This window comes from Gadus morhua, chromosome 18 (genome assembly GCF_902167405.1).
Source record: "Gadus morhua chromosome 18, gadMor3.0, whole genome shotgun sequence".
NCBI lineage: Eukaryota > Metazoa > Chordata > Actinopteri > Gadiformes > Gadidae > Gadus > Gadus morhua.
In genome coordinates, this window is record NC_044065.1 from 12,172,259 (window position 1) to 12,191,540 (window position 19,282).

General features: G+C 46.6%; 2 protein-coding genes across 3 annotated transcripts; one reads left to right on the forward strand and one right to left on the reverse strand.

Annotated features, from left to right (window-relative positions):
* Nucleotides 1–29: 29 nt before the first annotated feature.
* On the reverse strand, nucleotides 30–15,632 carry LOC115530985 (TBC1 domain family member 12). 2 transcript variants are annotated; one of them, XM_030339893.1, is made up of 15 exons: nucleotides 13,870–15,632; nucleotides 11,629–11,743; nucleotides 9,399–9,455; nucleotides 7,834–7,964; nucleotides 7,102–7,184; nucleotides 6,605–6,722; nucleotides 6,201–6,307; nucleotides 5,859–5,939; nucleotides 5,489–5,580; nucleotides 5,205–5,276; nucleotides 4,805–4,933; nucleotides 4,489–4,598; nucleotides 3,736–3,893; nucleotides 3,306–3,409; nucleotides 30–2,291 (listed from the first exon to the last, which is right to left on the reverse strand). In XM_030339893.1, exons 1-15 carry the CDS (start codon nucleotides 15,324–15,326, stop codon nucleotides 2,223–2,225), a joined length of 2,883 nt encoding a protein of 960 aa, XP_030195753.1. In that variant the 5' UTR covers nucleotides 15,327–15,632; the 3' UTR covers nucleotides 30–2,222. The 2 variants fall into 2 exon arrangements, with proteins under 2 accessions (XP_030195753.1, XP_030195755.1); XM_030339895.1 differs by lacking the exon at nucleotides 9,399–9,455 and having other exon boundaries at nucleotides 13,870–15,631.
* Nucleotides 15,633–16,532: 900 nt separating this feature from the next.
* On the forward strand, nucleotides 16,533–18,070 carry drd6b (dopamine receptor D6b). The gene has a single exon (XM_030340953.1). It carries the CDS (start codon nucleotides 16,533–16,535, stop codon nucleotides 17,949–17,951), a length of 1,419 nt encoding a protein of 472 aa, XP_030196813.1. The 3' UTR covers nucleotides 17,952–18,070.
* Nucleotides 18,071–19,282: the final 1,212 nt, after the last annotated feature.

Genomic DNA, 19,282 nt, shown 5'->3' on the forward strand with positions numbered 1-19,282 from the left:
GGTGCAAGTTCACAGTTATAAGGCAGTTGTAAAATGCTCTTATTGTTCATTTATTCACAGGATTCTTAATTTCAGTTGTTGAACATTGTAACAAGGGTAAATCAATTTACAAAGTATGTACATCTACTTTTCGTGTACCCGAATAGTTATTCTTGTGAAAACTATACAGAAGTCAAAGAATAGGAAAAGAGAAGCTGGAGATACATTTTACAGCCATACAATATAATACAATAAACATCATATTTCATCCACTCGATGAAGATACTATACTAGCTGCGGAGGAATATTTTGCATATTAGCATGGCAAATTCATGATCAATGGTGTTTCCCGATAAACATATTAAAACGAAATGTTTGGACAAATATTTGTTTTAAAGGTATTACAGATATTTAGAATATGTGTTATGAAATTGTCCCATGTGAAAATGTTACAAAATTATTTAGAAAATTCTTAAAAAGGTCTGTAACAGATAAACACATTTTGACAAGTTTTTCAAAACAGTACATATTGTGAAAATGTTGCATGTGAAAATGTAACAATATTATTTCAAATATGCAGAGATATTTATACTCAGGTCTCTAAGACTTGTTTCATTGCACTTAAATTTCCATTAAATCAGTCATATATATATATATATGGTCATATAACTTTTGTTGTTGAGAAATTGTCCTCAATTCTAATAACTAATGTAACTTTAATCATATTTCAGAATTTATATAAACAAATATATAATGAAAACAAAACACCTTTTACCTAAGAAACACTAGACATTTTAAAACATTTCAAGGCCCTATTTTAAGAGCATTATAACTCTTGGTCCAAGATACACTTAAGTGTAGAATCCATTTTTGGAGTGCACTTCCACACAAATACAGTACACCCTATACTGTATTTATGATGGAATATTTCACAGGTTTAAACTGCAGGAGATCCTGCCTCGACATTCCCCTCTCAAGTGCTACACAACGATCACATGACCACCATGAAATTGGAACCAGAAAGCTGTGACCTAATTGTGGCAGACATACTGGAAACAGACACACAAGGTTCCCTTTAAACAGGTGGAGTAAAGCAACAAAGTCCAGCTGGCTGATTGAAGTCATACTTGGTTTCAATCTATTGGATGACGTAAAACAATGGATTTGCTATATGATCATTTTACCCACATAGTGTCAAATGGTGTTGAGGTCGTATCTTACCAAATACATTTTTTTAGATATTCAATTAAGACAAAGGATTATAATTTGATCCTTCTGGGTTAGATTTGATCAAGCCAGCAGGAAAAAACCATTGTATAGCCCATTTGCAGCTTTTATAGGAGTTGGAGTGGAAACATGGATTGATCTTATCATTGCACAAAGAGTTCAGTTGAGGATGTGACATGGATCAGACTTGGATGGTTTCATATTTCAAATATCAAAATAAAAAACATTATGTTGAGCAACAAATAGGACTGATGTCACATTTCGAACAAGTGAACAATACTATCACTGAAAGACTTTGTCCATATTGCCCCGGTCTTAAGGAATGTTAAAACACCCACAAAAACACATAAACACAAACAAAGTGACAGAGCTATCATTTAGGTATCCTATGGGGATAGAATTACCTTAACTTCAACAATACTATCTTAAACAATGCACTTCATGCTTAGACTTTTCATTAAGATATGCCTAAACACTTGTATTAACATTGCTCAGTCCATACACAGCTTTTCCACTGCAATGTCAGTTATGTGGTTTAGCTGTCACTGTTAGTGTACATCTTCCACTATAACCGTTCACTTTGTTTCTTCTTCTCTATATTTTGTTATTTTATTGTCCAAAATGTTGCTTGGTGGAAAACATGATTTAGGCAACACATAATTGACACACAAACCATTTAGATCCGTCTCTACTAGCTATGATATTATTAAAACTTCATTAGTAATAATGATTTTTTTTTCCATTCAAGTCTGTAATTAAATGTAATTTCACTTAATATCTCCTCCCTTATGCCTCCACTCATGCCAGCATCATTATCGTCTCATACCAGAGGATGACCATCAAAACTCTACCCTCCTCCTACTATCAAACTTGAAAGAATCGAAGAATCTCATTTCTTTTTAAAATTGAACCAGGAGTTCTGATCAAGATGGCCGACTCTTCCCTCAACCAAACCTGGAAGACGTTAAAAAGGGTTATCGATAACAGGCAGGTCTCATTGTGAATGAGGTCAGAGGTCAGCTTCTCTGCATCATGCCCCCACTCTTCTCTGTCTCTTTAGGATCCTTCATCAATGAGGTGAACACCTGTGGGGAGAGCCAGACACAGACAGAGACAGAGAAAGGGGGAAAGAAAGAGAGAGAGAGAGAAAGAGAAAGAGAAAGAGAAAGAGAAAGAGAAAGAGAGAGAGACATGTTTCAACAATTAGCATGAGTTTATGTCTTATTTATTTTTATTGAGAACCTTCTGATATGATGATGTATGAAGGCTTGAGAAAGAGAAATACATTTCTAATTAATAATATAATCTCAAACAAATCACACACAGGAGGCCATTTGTCTGTGTGACAGGCAGAGCAGAGGGTTTTGACTACAAAACAGCAATCACAGAATGAGACACCAGAGGGCGCTGTGGGTACTGGGAATGAATCCATGTGCGTTTACTGAGGTTTACTCTCATCTAAACTCATGTTTGGATGGTAATAAACATTGGAAAGGCCAAGAGAGAGAGATCATGAGAAAGGAAACTTCAAACTGCCACTGTGTTTTCTAAATAAACATCGTCTCATTCTTTATGATATGACGTTTACTCCTTGTGTCACAACTGCTGGTTGAAATGAGATATGGCCCTTTAGGAATCAGCTTATGACTTCCTCAAGGCTTATTTTACCGTCACCTAGCTACCATATGCTCCATATTTTAAATGCTGGCTGCATGTGTGTGTAGTACACATTGTCCCATGAGACAATATGTACAAAACAGTGGTGCTGTTTCAGAGCACCACTGTAGTTAGGAAAGTAGTCCTCTGTTTAGGTTATAGACAGACTGTATGTAAATATCGTCTCTCCAACTATGTGCTTCCTACCCTATAATCCAGGAATTGGACTCTGAAATCTGGGTCACTACAGCAGACGTGGTTGTAGGCGGCCCAGCAAATCTCAGTGTTTGCTTAAGACTGCTTGAAGCTTGGAAGGTTAGGTTGCAGACCACTCCGCTAAATAAACATGACCTTTCCAGAAAGAAAACAACTCCAAAGGCTCTTGGCCCTCGGTGGACTGGTTTGAGAGTTCCATTTTAGACCGAGCGGACACAGGAATTTACCTGGTTCCACTTCCTGTTGCCGCTCAGCATGGGCGTCGCTGCGATGCAGGAGAACAGCCTATCAGAGAGAAGGTCTTCATCAGGGAGGCGGGCCAGGAACTGAGCTGGAACGGAAGAGAATAACAGAGAAGGTCAGTATAGACCAAATGAGAAGTCAGAGCTATCTATTCATTTAGCAGACACTTTTACCCAAAGCTTGTAACAGTGAATACCGATATATTAGGGATCAGTTAGGGTTGAGCTACTTGCTCAAGTATGCCTTCAGGCAGGCTGTGAGGATCAAACCCACATATTATTCCTGGTGATCCAACCCCCTGGCCACTATACCATCCAAAGTGATTCCCACAGGGGGCTAGCTGAAGAGCACGTTAGCAGCCAAGACCGCAAGAGAAAGACTGAAGGAGAGGGGGGAGAAGTCTTGAGTGCAGACCTATGTGGATGAAGTCCATCTGGAGCAGGATGTCCTGGTAGAGGCGGAGGATGCCCAGGCCCACCCGGAAGAGGAACTCCTCCCCGTCCCGGCAGAAGACGTCCCAGACCCGGCAAGCCACGTCTAGGGGGAAGGGCTTGGTGTACAGGGAGAAGATCCTGGGGGGGGGGGGGGGGGGGCCGGAGGGAGAGCAGATGGAGAGGGGAGAGTGGGGGATTTCTTTAACAAAATATTAAATCACAGCGTTTTGAGCTTCGCTTTCTTCTCATCTAGCGGGCCTGGTGTGTCAACCAAATGAAGCTCTCCACAGGTTCTTGTCATCTTTATGTTGTCCTTCTAAAAATAAACACGTCGGTTCCCTTGTTTAACACTTTATATTACAGTTTAACACGAGACGCGCTAGATGAATAAAGTTGGGTTGATTGAAAGCTACTTCAAACAGTCTATGATTGTATGGATGAAACGGGTGGAGGAGGTGGAGGCAGAAGTGATTGAGGACACAGCCATTTCTAATTGTGAAGGATCTAATGTAACCCTGTTGAAGAGCTTCGTTAAAGCTCAATCCTCGTATAGCAGAAATCCACATAGATGCTTTAAAGAAAAAAATCCTGAATCTATTACAAATTATCGTACAGTTTCTCACGTTGCCGATTGCCCCACACAGTGGAGCGGAACATAGAATAATAATTTAGAGAACAGTGTACTTGTGCCTTCACTTTCTCTTTCCCTTCTCAAAGATTATTGAACGCTCACCAGTCGATGAGGTAGAGGTCAGGGGTCAGGTTCGAGGAGAGGAAGTGGTTGAAAAGACGAGGCAGGTTCTCCTCAAAGAACACCTCAAACGCCCCAAAGTACTTCAGCATCTGCCGGGGGGATTCAAACACGAGAACAGAAGAAGAAGACGGAGGCAAATAAATGAGATGGAAAGAGGAGGGGAGGTGAAATGGGATTTGTGCGATTTTCCTTTTAGGGCAACTATTTTTTGTGTCATTTGTTGTGTCCATTATAATGTATGTGTATGCTTGTGTTCGTGCTTGTGTGTGTATGCTACTTGTGTGTGTGTGCCCACCAGCTCGTGATCCACTCTGAAGAAGGTCATCTGACACGGCTTGTTGATGAGGTTGGCGAAGGAGATGAATGCGTCAGCCTCTTCCATGTTCAGTATGAGCACAGCCGCTATGAAGGACATGCCCTGGACCTAGTGAGAGAGACAGAGAGAGAATACATAGAGAACACAGAGAGCGACACAGAGGGAATACACACACACAGAGACAAGACACAGAGAAAGTCATAGAGAGTAAGAGTACGAGAAATAGAGAAGAAAAACAAAAAGAAGCAGGAAGAGAAAAGAGGAAGGGAGCAGAGGGTTATCACACTAGAATGAATTGAAACACCTTAAATAAACTCAATTTATACAGTCTGTGTGTGTGTGTGTGTGGTGCGTGTGTTTGTGTGAGTGTGAGACTCACGTATCCGATGTCGGGCCTGTAACAGGTGTAGGCTCCCAGAATGCTGTGCAGCAGGTTATGATAAGGCCCATCCTGTGTCGGAAAGCAGAACGGCGTGACATTGAAGACAATTTACTCCAGTGGCTGAGTTGATCCACATAGGGTAAAGGTTACTAGTAAAACAATTAGTAGTAACCTTTGAGTGAGTGAGACACACACACACACACACACACACACACACACACACGCACACACACACACACACACACACGCACACACACACACACACACACACAGTGTGATACCTTCTGGAAGATGTAGAGTGAAGGGAAGGTTCTGGAGATGTCCAGCTTGATGAGCTCCAGGCTGGACTCTCGGTCCGCCAGCGACGCTCCGTCTGCACCCCAGAGACACGGACACGCTTTCATTTGACAGAACAACAACCAGGTCAACGCCTTCACTTTCAAAAAAACAAGAACCAAGCCCTTTATTTTACAAAGTAAGAACTTTAGCCTGAGAGCATGTTCTCCAGACACGGGTTGGAGAATCAAATCACAATAAGTGTTGAACGTAACAATGCACCATTGTATTCACGTAAAGGAGGTCTGTCTTCAAAGAGTTTCATTCATCTTTAGATTATTTTGATTAAAAATAAAGGCGGGCAGGTTGGAATACCGTCTGCGTCGCTCTCCGAAGGGCTCTCATCGAAGGTCCTCCACTTCTCCATCGCCCTGGACAGGAAGATCTCATACAGCTCTGAGGAGAGGAGGAGGGGAAACACAAAGGATGTCGGAGGGGGGTTCATTATAGTGTTCAAATAGAGGAATTGGAGAAAGTGTACATGTGTGTTTCCTGTGTGTGTGTGTGTGTGTGTGTGTGTGTGTGTGTGTGTGTGTGTGTGTGTGTGTGTGTGTGTGTGTGTGTGTGTGTGTGTGTGTGTGTGTGTGTGTGTGTGTGTGTGTGTGTGTGTGTGTGTGTGTTTGCTTCCTGTGTGTCTGTGTCTTCCTGTGTGTGTACCTGGGGTGATGTTGAGCTCGTTGCCGATGGCCAGGCTCCAGACTCGGCCCCTGACGTTTGGAGGGAGGCCCTGCCACCACAGGTCCCTGGCCCTGCGGCTGGCCCTCCTGCAATACACACACACACAGTTACAAAATACACTCAACACACACACTGCGGTTACAAACACACTCAACAGCGGTTCCAATGCACACACACTGCAGTTACAGCACTCACTCAATAGACATATTGCTGTTTTCATACACCTAATCATAGACATCAAAAATACTCATATACAAACAAACACACGCACACAGGGGTGGGCAAACACTTACACACACCCAAGCATGAACAAATACAATAAAAACCACACACACACACACACACACACACACACACACACACACACACAGCGTGGTGCCTACATGGAGTCCCAGTGGGGCAGGATGTCGTTGTTCCAGACCACCATGGCGTTGGCGATGCTCTCCTCCTGCTTCAACCTCTCCCTCACCTGCTTCTGCCTCTTCTGGGCCTCCTTGAGCTCTGGACAGACACAACACTCAGAGCGTGACCCACCTCCCCCGTCTTCCTTTACTCCGTTGTGTGTAGCAAGGAGCCCGCTTTGGGCGTTTGTCCCCTCTTCTCAAAGTATAACATTGGCATTCTGTATGATGTGTATCCTAGACTATCCTCATTGACTGTCGAGAGCTACCCTCATGCTGTCTTTAGATTTTGAACTTTTATAAGACAGGGAAAAAAAGAAAAAAAATGGAATAAAGTATTAATTATTAAAAACTGCCTCTGTACAAAGGGTACAGAGAGGTGATAAGGCGCTGGAGGTGCTGGAGGCGGTGGCATCACGTCAGACCCATGACATCCAGGAGATCAGTTGACCCTCGGGGGGGGGGGCGCCTCTCCTTACCTCTCTTTTTGGCCTCGGCCACAATCTCGTTGTACTGCTGCCGGTGTCTCTGGGCCTCCTCCAGGGACTTGGCCGGCAGGTTCCTGCACAGGAAGGCCCAGTTTCCTCACATGTATATACAAAACAAGGCAACCGGGGATCCAGTATGGCGGCAGCGAGGTGTGCTCACTATACAGCCACAGAGCCGCTGCCTGAAGGGGCCGGTGGGTTTGCTTTGGCGACCGTATGCACATCCAGGGTTAACAGTGGGAGATATCCCAGGGCTCTTACTGAAAACCAACGTGAAAGGTGAAGGCGAAATTTTGGCAGTTGAACTCCTACACAGTGATGATATTGTTGATGGTATTGCTGCTTTTTCTGTGTTATATTCTATTTTAGATACTTTATTTTGTTTTAACATTGATAGTGGTTTGTTTTCTGGTTTTTAATGTATGTTTCATAGTTGGTGGGAGCCTATAGTATCGTGAGTTTCAATGGCCATTCACAGCCTTGGATGAATAAAAGATGTTGACTTCTGCAGGGTCCAGCAATGATTAGGAAAAACACTTTAACCTTTCTCAAAGTTAGCATGAATTCATCAAATCATCTACGAGAAGGAAGGATATAAGTGTTGAAGAAGCAGAGAAAGAGCAGCAGTTTGAATGAAGTGTGGGACGCTGTACGACATGAGTAATCAACATGCAGATGCGAGTGATGCAGATGTGGGTGAACCCAGCGTGGGTCTTGACTCACGCGGGTCGGTCCTCCAGGATCAAGGCAGTGGTGGACAGAGGCTCAAACTCCAGGTTCTTCCTACTGCGCCCCATGGCATGCTGGGTAGGGGAGGAGCCTGCCGACGCCCTGCCTTGCCGCACTTCATATTCCTGCAACAACATCACACAGCTGAATCACCACGGTAACACCGGAAAACACTGCCAACACACACACACGCAGAGAACACCGCGTGAGAATGATGGATTTGGAATAAGAGTGTGTGTGTGTGTGTGTGTGTGTGTGTGTGTGTGTGTGTGTGTGTGTGTGTTTTTATATTTGAGCATGTGTTTGCCAGATTAGATATGCATGCACGTCTTGAGGCTATGACTTGCGCGTGCGTGTGTGTGTGTGTGTGTGTGTGTGTGTGTGTGTGTGTGTGTGTGTGTGTGTGTGTGTGTGTGTGTGTGTGTGTGTGTGTGTGTGTGTGTGTGTGTGTGTGTGTGTGTCAAAGGAGTGATCATATGAGGTCCTTCAGGCAGTCACAAGGAACCAGAGGATCTAGTGGTGGAGTCACGGTGGATGGAGGGATGACTCTCAGTAAGAGCCCACAGAGACCACCTCAGAGTGGTTTGGCTGTGTGAGATGGTGATAGGGATGGTGGCGGTGATGGTCATGATGTGGAGGGTAATGATGGTGGTGCTGCTGCTGCAATAGCCACAATGATGTCAGTGCAAGACTTCCTAGTTGTTCTGAGTCATTTCAGAAAACCTCACCCACTATATACAATCAATGTTTCTATTTGGAAGAAATTCAAAGGGAGGTGCTGACCTAAACAGCTTCCGAAACAAAGTATTTAGATCTGCTGTATATTAAATAGTAAAGTAATACCGTCTTTCGGTATTAAACATTGTAAAAATCCAAACTAAAAACCAAACAAACAAGGTTCCCAACCCATTATTTTGGATAGAGACTACATTTCCCATCAGCCTCTGTTGTTTTACGGTGGGGATGTTGTGGAGTACCTTCATTTTGACGAGGAGAGTGAGATGCATAGAAGTGGTTTCGGGAAGTGCAGGGAGGAAGTGCGATGATTTAGGCTGTGAGATGTAACGTTGGTCCAGAATAACAGGATATTTGGTTTGGTCTCATAGTGGCCATGGAGGCTCAGTTGACCTTCCTGGTCTGTAGTAGATCTTTTCCTCTATCAGATTCTAACTGTGTTTTGTTTCAGCATTTAGAATAGTGGTTGAAAAACCAACTTTTTATTTTTATGTATTTTACTGATCATCATTGACTTGTGACGATAGCACGGAACCATTTGAACATCAGGTATGAAACAGCTCTGAAACCTCACTGGGATTTACAGCTTCAGCGTGATGAATGATGGATGAATGAAGGTGGGCTGAACAAACAGTGAAACCACAAAGAAATACAAAGAAATACAATTCAAAAGTCCAAAAGAGCTCATTGATGAGACAAGGCTTAGGAGAAAGAACATCCAAGCGATGAGGAGGACAGTGAAGAACGAAAGATCGGAGGAATGGGGAGGAATAGGGAGGAAGAATGGTGGTTGGAATGAGAAGGAGAGAAGGAAAGAGCCGTACCCCGGAGGTCAAGAGATCAGGAGTGGACACAGAGGTCATGCCCCCTGGGTGGCTTTCCTGGAGGAACAAACGACAGATTGGAACTACAGATTTATATTTCAATACAAGTATAGGAATGGGAACGTAGGGCACAAGATTGGAGTGCCAGCGAAACACAATCCGATTGTTCTTCCCTTTTCAATGATAATAGAAACAGAAAGCTGATGCAACAGATCAACACATGCAGAATGGTGAGTTGAACCTTGAGCTTAGAGGCTCTGCAGCTTGTAATATGAAACATAGAAACACACAAAAATACTTTGTATGGGTTTTAAGATTAACACATTATAATACAATAGAAACATTTGAACCCTCACCAAAAAGTCCCCTTTGTGAGACACAAACTGCCAATGTTAACATATGCTCAAGTAATCCTGGGAATAATTTCCAAAGAAATAATAATAAAGAGATAAAATAACTGTTTCCTTTCAGAAAGCACATATGTGGCTTCATCTCCATGGAAAGAAAGAACATAAGAAGAGAAGGGCAAAAGCACGGAAGAATGGAGCAACAAAGGAAAGAAAGGACGAAAGAAACAAAGAACGTAAGAACAACAACAATGTAGGCCTATATAGTCAGAAACGTTGGCTTTGACTCTGGATCTCAGACCAGATTTCAATCTAGGATCCGGTCCAAGTCATTGACGAAATCTGTCTCTGGGTCAGAGAACAGCCAACCGGGCTCTGTGGGCTCGCATCCAGTTACCATCTGGACCAGAGTGTCTGAACAGATGCTGGAGCAGACAGGCCAAAGTTTGTGCTGCCAAAACCTGGCTGACGTGGTTGTAAATCCGTCTCACTCCCTCTCCCTCTCTCCTTCTTCCCCCGTCATTCTCTCACTCCCTTTTCCTTTGTCTTTACCCCTCTTCTATCATCTCTCAACTCATCTCTCTCCTTCACTCCCCCTCCCTTTTCCTTTGTCCCTCCTCCTCACCTCTCTTCCCCTCTCCCTCCTTCTTGTATTATCTCTCCATTTTCCTCTCTCCTTTGATCTCCCTCCCACTCCTTCCTGTCTCGCTTTAGGTGAAGTCCTGAATACGAATCACTGTGTAATTTCAGACACTATCATCCAGGAGGTCAAACTGGAACTACCTTCCGGAATGCCCTTTTATCGTCAAGGTGCTAAAAAACACTCCCTGCCCAAACATCACAAGTAGGATCCCATCCTCTCATTGTGCTCTGCACGTTTAATGATGCAGAGAGAATCTGGTAGGCTGATTCAACCCTCTGATGGCTAGTGGCTCCTGCCCAGTGACATCGCTAATACCCATATGAAACACTGGATGACTGGAACCTGACTGTTACAGTGTAACGGTAAGCGAGTTGAGCTGGAAGACCAGTTAATAATAGCATAGCTCTCCAACAATAAATAACTCCGTTATGTACCTAAAGCCTGTCCAATGCTAGCCAACCAGGTCTCACAGGGATAAGGGTAGCATTGCCTAGCAGTCAGAGAGACCGAAAGAGATAGAGTTTAAACACCTGCTCTCTGTTCATCTCTTTGAAATGCTAAGAATTTGGAACAGTTTGCAAGCTAGTTAAACTAGCGATATGCCAGTAATGTAAACACTGTGGTGGACGTAGGCTGAATGTTTGCCTAACATTCACTGAAGCAGCGATCTGATACTGAAATAGAAGCAGGAATACAACATATAACCAGGGATAATTCATTCAAGCGTTGAGGCCTGTGAGTACAGGCACGTATGTAAGCCTTGGTCCATTAACAAATTGTAATGTATCATTATAATAATCATCAGGGAATTTAACAGTGCATTGTTATGACAGATCATATCCCTATTCATTAAGTCATTACGCATCACCAACCACAATCACTGCTCGTTTTGTCACCATATGACAGCACTTTCACTATTTCACATTAAATGACAGTTCTTATAGCCAGGCACCAGGCAGAATTAATGCAAATCAAGGGGGGGGGGGGGCTGTCATTTTGTGTGTCCCTCGCTATGCATAATCCATTCATCACTCTGATCCACAAACACAAAGGCGTCATCACTTTAGTATGTGAACGACTCCTCTCTTCAACCACAAGGCTCTCTAAGAGCCCCCCCCCCCCCCCACGATCAAGAATCTTGTGTGGGGGGCCGGAGAACCTGAGCCGGAGCTGTTCGGGGTTGCGTTTGTGAAACCTAAGTGTGAAGGTCAGGTGACGGCGGCGCTCCGAGACGACGTACCTGCTGGATGGTCCGGGCGTTCTTGGTGGGGCTCTCCTTGAGAGGGACTTTACCAAACAGCTTCCAGCCCGGGGCACTCTGGCTGGAGGGCCGCTGCTTCCTGGAGAAGAGGCCCCTGGGGGCAAGACATGGAAACAAACAATGTTGAATTTGAAAGACATGGTGGGTTTCTATAATGAGGCCGTCTTCTGTTATCTTTGATACATCCCCTAGTTTTGTCCCGTGCCAGTATTCTTGTGACTAATGTGACTTGGACTTTCGTCGCACTACAGAAGTGAAATATGCTTCTAATGACTTTCCATCTTCTTTAACAGGATTAGCTTGTGGTTTATTATTAGTTGGTGAGGAAAAAACGTGACACGATGACGAATCAGTCTGCACAAACTATGTTAACATGTGTGTGTGTGTGTGTGTGTGTGCTTCCATCAGCATTATAAAGTGATGAGTGGGTTTATTGGGCAATGAAGGACGTCTGCATGTTTGTGAGTCATGTCTTTGTGATCCAAAGGACCAATATACTGCACGTTGGCAGGAACTTTGTGTGTCTGTCTGTCTGTCTGCACATATTTGCCTTGTGTGTGCATGCATGTCTTTCTGCATGCATAAGTGTGTGTGTGTCTGATATGCATGTGTGTGCGAATGCATGTGTACATGCATATACTTGCATGTCTGGGTGAACGTTTTCTATGCAGGTATACGTTTGTGGTGAATACTAGTGTGTGTGCATATTTGTAAGTGTGCGTGTGCATATGATTGTGCATGTGCGTATTTGTGTGTGTGTGTGTGTGTGTGTGTGTGTGTGTTCATGCTTATGTGTATGTGTGTATCTGCATATGTGCATGCGTGCGTGCGTATCTGCATAGTGCATACGTATGTGTGTGCATACGTGTGTGTGTGTGTGTGTGTGTGTGTGTGTGTGTGTGTGTGTGTGTGTGTGTGTGTGTGTGTGTGTGTGTGTGTGTGTGTGTGTGTGTGTACATGAGTGAGTTCTCCATCGCCACGGTTACCGTAACAGGGAAGGGTTTCTGGTTTAACCCAGGGCTTTGTGTTCTGCTGCCCGGGCCCAGTGCGCTAAATGTTGAATGAGGGCCAGTCTTCAGCCTTGCACCCCAGACTGCTGCCCAGCAAGGCTGGTGTTACACACACCCCCCCCCCCCCCACCTCTCAGATACCTAGACCCAGCCTGAAGGACTGCAGAGAACCCTTCCTCACCGCTTACCCACCCACCCACCCGCACGCACACACACACACCCCAGGCCGCTGCAATGAGGAGGCTGCAGGAAGCTAGCTCATGATGGTAAGCAGCATAGTATGTGTTTGAAGGTACTTTGGCTCTTGGTGGATGATCAATCCAAAACGCTGCGATTTTTCACCCAATGAGCCAAATCCAATCCCAACAACCCCGGTCGAAGTGAGTCTGTATAATTACTGTGTCACAGCTCCATGATTTGTAGCAGCTCAATGAAAAGTGCTCCACTGTTTATCTATTGTTGTCATCAGTTTCTCATTCACTCTGTTCTTCCAGTAAATCTTGCTCAGTGTTATCATTTATTCTCTCTCTCTCCCTGTGTGTGCGTGTGTGTGTGTGTGTGTGTGCGTGCGTGCGTGCGTGCATGCGTGCGTGCGTTTGTGAGAGTGTAGTTGTGTGTGCGCCTGCCTGCCTGCACCAACAATAGCCTTCTGTGTATTCACAATGTCTCCACACAGTGAGTACAGACCGTCACATTAATCCATGCCGTGTAATCTTGGAGTGAATCACATCCTCATAGGCATTTCCCAGTTATGATATCATGTGTCCTTGTCAGATACATCTGCCTGTCAGGCAGTAATTGGAATACTCTCTCTGTGTGTGTCAACATTCTTGTGTTACTTTCTCTACAGTATGTTTTTCCATCTTGCCTTGGTTTAAGGACTTAGCATGGGCATATTTTGGGCTAAGGATGGCAGAGAAATTGGACGGCGGATCTGACCTTAGCCCTACTTCTGATTGATAAAAAGAAGTAAACAAACCATCAACTTCAAGATGTACCATGTGTCCCGAACCCTAAATAAATGATATAAGATATATTTGCAAGCCCTTGGCAAAGTGGAATCGCAATTGGATGTGAGCTCTTTACTGTGTTTGTGTTCGAAATATAAACAAAATGACAAACCACGGAACCTATCCCACCTTATCAGGTGAAGTCGTCAACGGAAACTCTCTCGTCACTTTGACCACACTCCGAAAATAACAGTTTTTACCTGCCAAAGTAGTCGGCCAGCCCGGGCCTCCTGGACTGGAGGGTGGCGTCCGTGTTTGTCTCCCCCGCCCCGGGCTCCTCGCTCTTGGCCAGCTCCCCCGGGGCGCTTTGTCTCCGGCTGGAGGCGTAAGTGTTCCGGGGCCCCAGGGTGACGCCGGGCCCCAGACGCTCGTTCTCCTCCGATTCGTAGTCAAAGGTGTCTTCAGGCTCAGCCTCGTCGGGGTCTGCCTCCGGTCTGGACCCGGGGCTGACGGGGGCAGACTCACAGCTCGTACTACAGGAGAGGAAGTCCGGGGCTGGGGAGCCGCAGTAGGAAAGTCGCAGGCCCGAGGAGGCCTCCAATGCCTCTGCTTCTACAAGGTCCTCCCTCTCTTCCTTGGACTGTTGTGGGCTAGGGGTACCCAGGGGCACAGCGGCCCCTGAGGGCCCTATGGGAGTGTCTTGGGTGGAGCTAGGCGGCAGTGTTCTTACAGTAGAGGCCAGAGAGGTTCCAGAAAAGTTATCCTGTGAGTTCGTCTGAGAGGGGAGAGGGCTCTCAACTACAATTACCGTAGGAAATAAGGAGGTAGACTTCTCTCCCGAATGAAAAGCTAGGTTCGAATCCCCATCGACTCCCCCCATATAGCAACCGTCAACTGTCGCCAATGCACCGTTTGGGAGCTCAGCATCCGTCCCCGCAACAACTTCACCTCCGTCCTGCGTTAGATTAAGGTCTGCAGGTTGGCAGCTACCGTTTGACAACGAGCCCTGCTCCATGTGGGACCCTTCGCCATGGCTCGTGCTTATGCAACACTTGAACTCTAACTCCTTTGCGTTTGCAGGCATACCTTGAAAGTTCAATACATTCTGATTCTCCGTGCAGGAATCTCCATCTGTCTTATCTGCCAGATTAGTTTGAGTCTCCCTAACGTCTTCATGGGACGAATGGGAGGAATTGTGAATTGTGTGAGGCGTTTTACCCGGGCTATCGGCGTGTCTGCTTGTGTCAGCAGCAGCAGGATCAGAACAGGAGGCTGTGTGCCCATCCATACACGTGCCCGCCATCACCCCGGGGTGGGAGTGGGGTGCGATGCAGCTCCCTTGCCCACGGCAATCGCTCAAGACGACCTCAGAGCCGGTCTTACGGTTATAAGTGCATGCGGGGGACATTTCTGCCCCTGTGGCTAAATCCAGCATTGTTGCCCCGGTGCAAACACATTGAATTACAGCATTGCATCCAGACGGGCACGCCCCGTGCTGTACATCCACGGGGTCACCAGAAAGGGTTGACCCGTGAGGATTCCGGTCGCCGGTTCGATTCTGGGAGATCTCGTCTGCTAAGCGGTGGTTGTCACAGTAATGACCGGAGAGCACAGCAGACGGCTCGTTATTACCTGTAGGCGGCCGGCAGCTGCAGCACGATCCCTCTTTGTCGTTTGTAATCTCTGGTTGAGAAGAGCCGTCCCCGGTCGTGTCCATGTCAGTTACCCCCAGATCTCACATCCTTTACATCCGATCACAGGAGACCCAACGCGAAACGCCGCTCCGGCTCGAGCAACATCCGAAGGCTCCGCGTCATCTTGGAAAACTACCGTTCTACGAAAGCACCACGAGATCACTCAGTGACACATTGTGTCGCGGTCCGTTTATCATTCACAAATCTGCTGACCAGAGACCGAAACGTTATCTCGGTCTTGGTATAATATTATCATTCTTGACAGGCGTTCTCTCCTCTGTCAGTGGAGAGTGGCCATTTTGACATTCCAGTGACGTAGCCGGGAAAGCGGGGATAGTCTGCAGGAGGGTGTTAGAGAGTCTGGGACCAAGCGCCCTCTGCTGGCGTCATGGCTGCAACTGCGGGCTGCGGGTTCATCCATGGTCATTGGTAGATCGAAGCTTCCAATCGTACAGTAGGCGGTGCCCAGCTCCGTCACTTACCAATCGTTGAGCTAAAATGACGATGAACAGTAGCTCTGATTGGTTGGGAACCGAGTGAGGAGCCGGCCGTAACGCCCACTGTACGTTCGGACCCTTGGATCTGATCAACTGCTTTCAGGAAGGCATGGATTTAAAAAAAAAAGTAAAGTAGGCTGTAGCGGTGAGATTTGAACGCATCGATGCGACACATCGTTTGAGCCTTAACCAAAGAGTCGAGTCAATATGTTATTAATGAGTTTTTGGGGCTGACAATTAATAAAAAGTATCTCTTATTTTTATTGGAACTTTTAGGTAGGATTTCAACTCCCCCACTTCGCGTATAGGGCAGGCTGTGCAGAACTCTCTTCAGCACCTCGGACAGCGCGCACAAGTGCAACACATCCGCTAAAGAGAAAATAACCTTAATGCTTTTATGAAGTTCTACATTGAATTGTGAGACTGAAACTTATAATTCAAACCAAACGCAGGGTGTGCAGTTGACGGTGTAACAGGTTGTGCGTCGCTATGCTTCGAATTATGAGCGCGAGGCGATGGGCGCGCAGAGCGCTACCAATCCTCCACAGACACGAGACCACTGACGCGTCGCGGCTGCTCGGACGCGTTCAACTGATCCGCCGGCCTCTAAGAACTGGATACAGACCGCTGGCTTTGGTTTTTATAGAGTTGCGTTTGGCTTGGATGTTACAAGGACACGTGCACTTCCACAAAGACTAAACTTAGTGAATGCACGCAATTGGGAGACGGTCAATGGAGAGTTTTCACAACGACAGCCAAGACCACCATCAGCACCAGCACCAACACCATCACCAAGTCGTCACCACAGAAACCGACCCCGAGGCAGACCAGGACGGAGCGGCGGGCGGCGGGGGGGTCGGCAGCGTCCGCGCGCTCACCGGCTGCGTCCTGTTCGTCCTGATCGTGTCCACGCTGCTGGGCAACACGCTTGTGTGCGCCGCCGTCATCAAGTTCCGTCACCTCCGCTCCAAAGTCACCAACTTCTTCGTGATCTCCCTCGCCGTGTCGGACCTGTTCGTGGCCGTGCTGGTGATGCCCTGGAAGGCGGTCTCCGAGGTGGCCGGCTGCTGGACCTTCGGCCGCTTCTGCGACACCTGGATCGCCTTTGACATCATGTGCTCCACGGCGTCCATCCTCAACCTGTGCATCATCAGCATGGACCGCTACTGGGCCATCTCCAGCCCGTTCCGCTACGAGCGCAAGATGACCCAGAGGTTCGCCTTCGTGATGATCGGCGTGGCGTGGACCCTCTCCGTACTCATCTCCTTCATCCCCGTGCAGCTCAACTGGCACAAGGCGGCGGTGGACAACGATACCGCGGAGGACAACAACGCGGAGGACTGCAACGCGAGCCTCAACCGCACTTACGCCATCTCCTCCTCGTTGATTAGCTTCTACATCCCGGTGGTGATCATGGTGGGGACCTACACGCGCATTTTCCGGATCGCCCAGACCCAGATCCGGAGGATATCGTCGTTGGAGAGAGCGGCGGGCCACAGCGCGCAAAACAACAACCACGTGGAGAGTTCCCTCAAGACGTCGTTCAAGAAGGAGACCAAAGTTTTGAAGACCCTCTCCATCATCATGGGCGTGTTTGTGTTCTGCTGGCTGCCCTTTTTCGTGCTCAACTGCGTGGTGCCCTTCTGCGACCTCAACACCCTGGGCGACCCGCTGTGCGTCAGTGACACCACCTTCAACATCTTCGTGTGGTTCGGCTGGGCCAACTCTTCGCTCAACCCCGTTATCTACGCGTTCAACGCCGACTTCAGGAAGGCCTTCTCCACCATCCTGGGCTGCAACAAATACTGCTCGAGCTCCACGGTGGAGGCGGTGGATTTCAGCAACGAGCTGGTGTCCTATCACCACGACACCACCCTCCAGAAGGAGGCCACCCTGCCCGGCGGCGGTGGCGGTGGAGGAGGCGGCGGCGCGCAGAGGCTCCCGTGCATCGGCGCGCATGACGCGGAGGACTTGGAGGAGTGCTTCGATAAGGTGTCCGTGGTATCGGACCCCTCACGGAACCGGGGACGTATGCTGCTGCCGGCCATCCTGCAGTTTGAGTGCGAAGCGGAGATTTCGTTGCACCTGATGCCGTTCAATTCCTCTGGACACGTGGAATGTTATGCCCTCCCGGGTCAAACCCAGGACTAGTCCCGCAGGACGCCAGGATCAACCAGTCTCGGGTCTTATCGAGGACTTTAGTGGCCGGCTGCACTTGACTCTTTAATGCGGGGTTTTATTGGGAGCGCGAGGGAGATCCTGTAGATTGATGAGGGTGAGATACATTTTGAGTTTTTTTATTATAATGTTCGAGTATAATAGCAAAACATAAAATGGAAAACATTTTTTTGTTAATATCATAATAATGATAATAACAATCATTATTATTATTATTATTATTATTATTATTATTATTAGGTAATTTCTTGGAACTTTAATAGTTAATTAGGCCTACAACTAAATCTGACTTGTTGAATCATCGAATTTCACAGCAATATTCGTGCACAGTCAACAGAACGAAAATTCTTATTTTTTCAACTATTGCACCAACACGAATTCCACCACAGGGTCATATAGGTGAATACATTCTTCCTATATTCTCTTGGGAAGGTCGCGCCTCATGGTGTGCGCTTCCCTTCGTGAATATTTCTTGTCAGCAATGGACGATGTCAAACATACAAATATTTCTCCACCAAATGTAGGACGTAGTGGAAAGTAAAGAAAGCTTTTAAAAATTGCGTAGAGCTCCAGTTTATTAAAACGCAAGGACTGTGATAGCACTTTGGTTCAGCCTATTGCATTAAGTTAGGTAGTATTGAGCAGGGGCACATGCCTCGCATACTGATTGCCGGAGAGGGCGAGATACACAAACAAGAGAAGAGACATTTTTGGGCGAAGCATTCAAGATCTGACACGTCGCAATTGCATTTTTGGCAAAAAAAGAAATCCTCAAAAGTGATTTGTCAATCCGTAACATTTAATAAATACATCCTTAATATCAAGACGATTGTTGAATATTATATAAATGTTGTATTTATTTTGTACATTAGCCCGGGCTAATGTAGGAAAATAATTATCTTTGATGTATTTTTTCTGTGGCTTGAGCAGTTGCCAGTGTTGAAGCTCTGCTGTACAGGAGTCTGCAGCCACACACAGTGTCTGTGCGTGTGTGAGCGTGTGTGTTTGAGCGAGTGTGTTTGAGCGTGTGAGCGTGTGTGTTTGAGCGAGTGTGTGTGAGCGTGTGTTAGCGTGTGCGCGAGCGTGTGTGTGTGTGAGCGAATGTGTGAGAGCGTGTGTGTGTGTGTGTGTGTGAGTGAGCGAGTGTGTGCGAGCGAGTGTGTGCATGCGTGCGTGCATGAGCGAGTGTGTGCGTGCGCGACTGCGTGTGAGCAAGTGAGTGTGTCAGCCACATGAAATGGCCCCACTGCCACCGGCGACGACTCCCCCTACCCCTCCACCGGCAGACACCGCCGCCCAGGGTC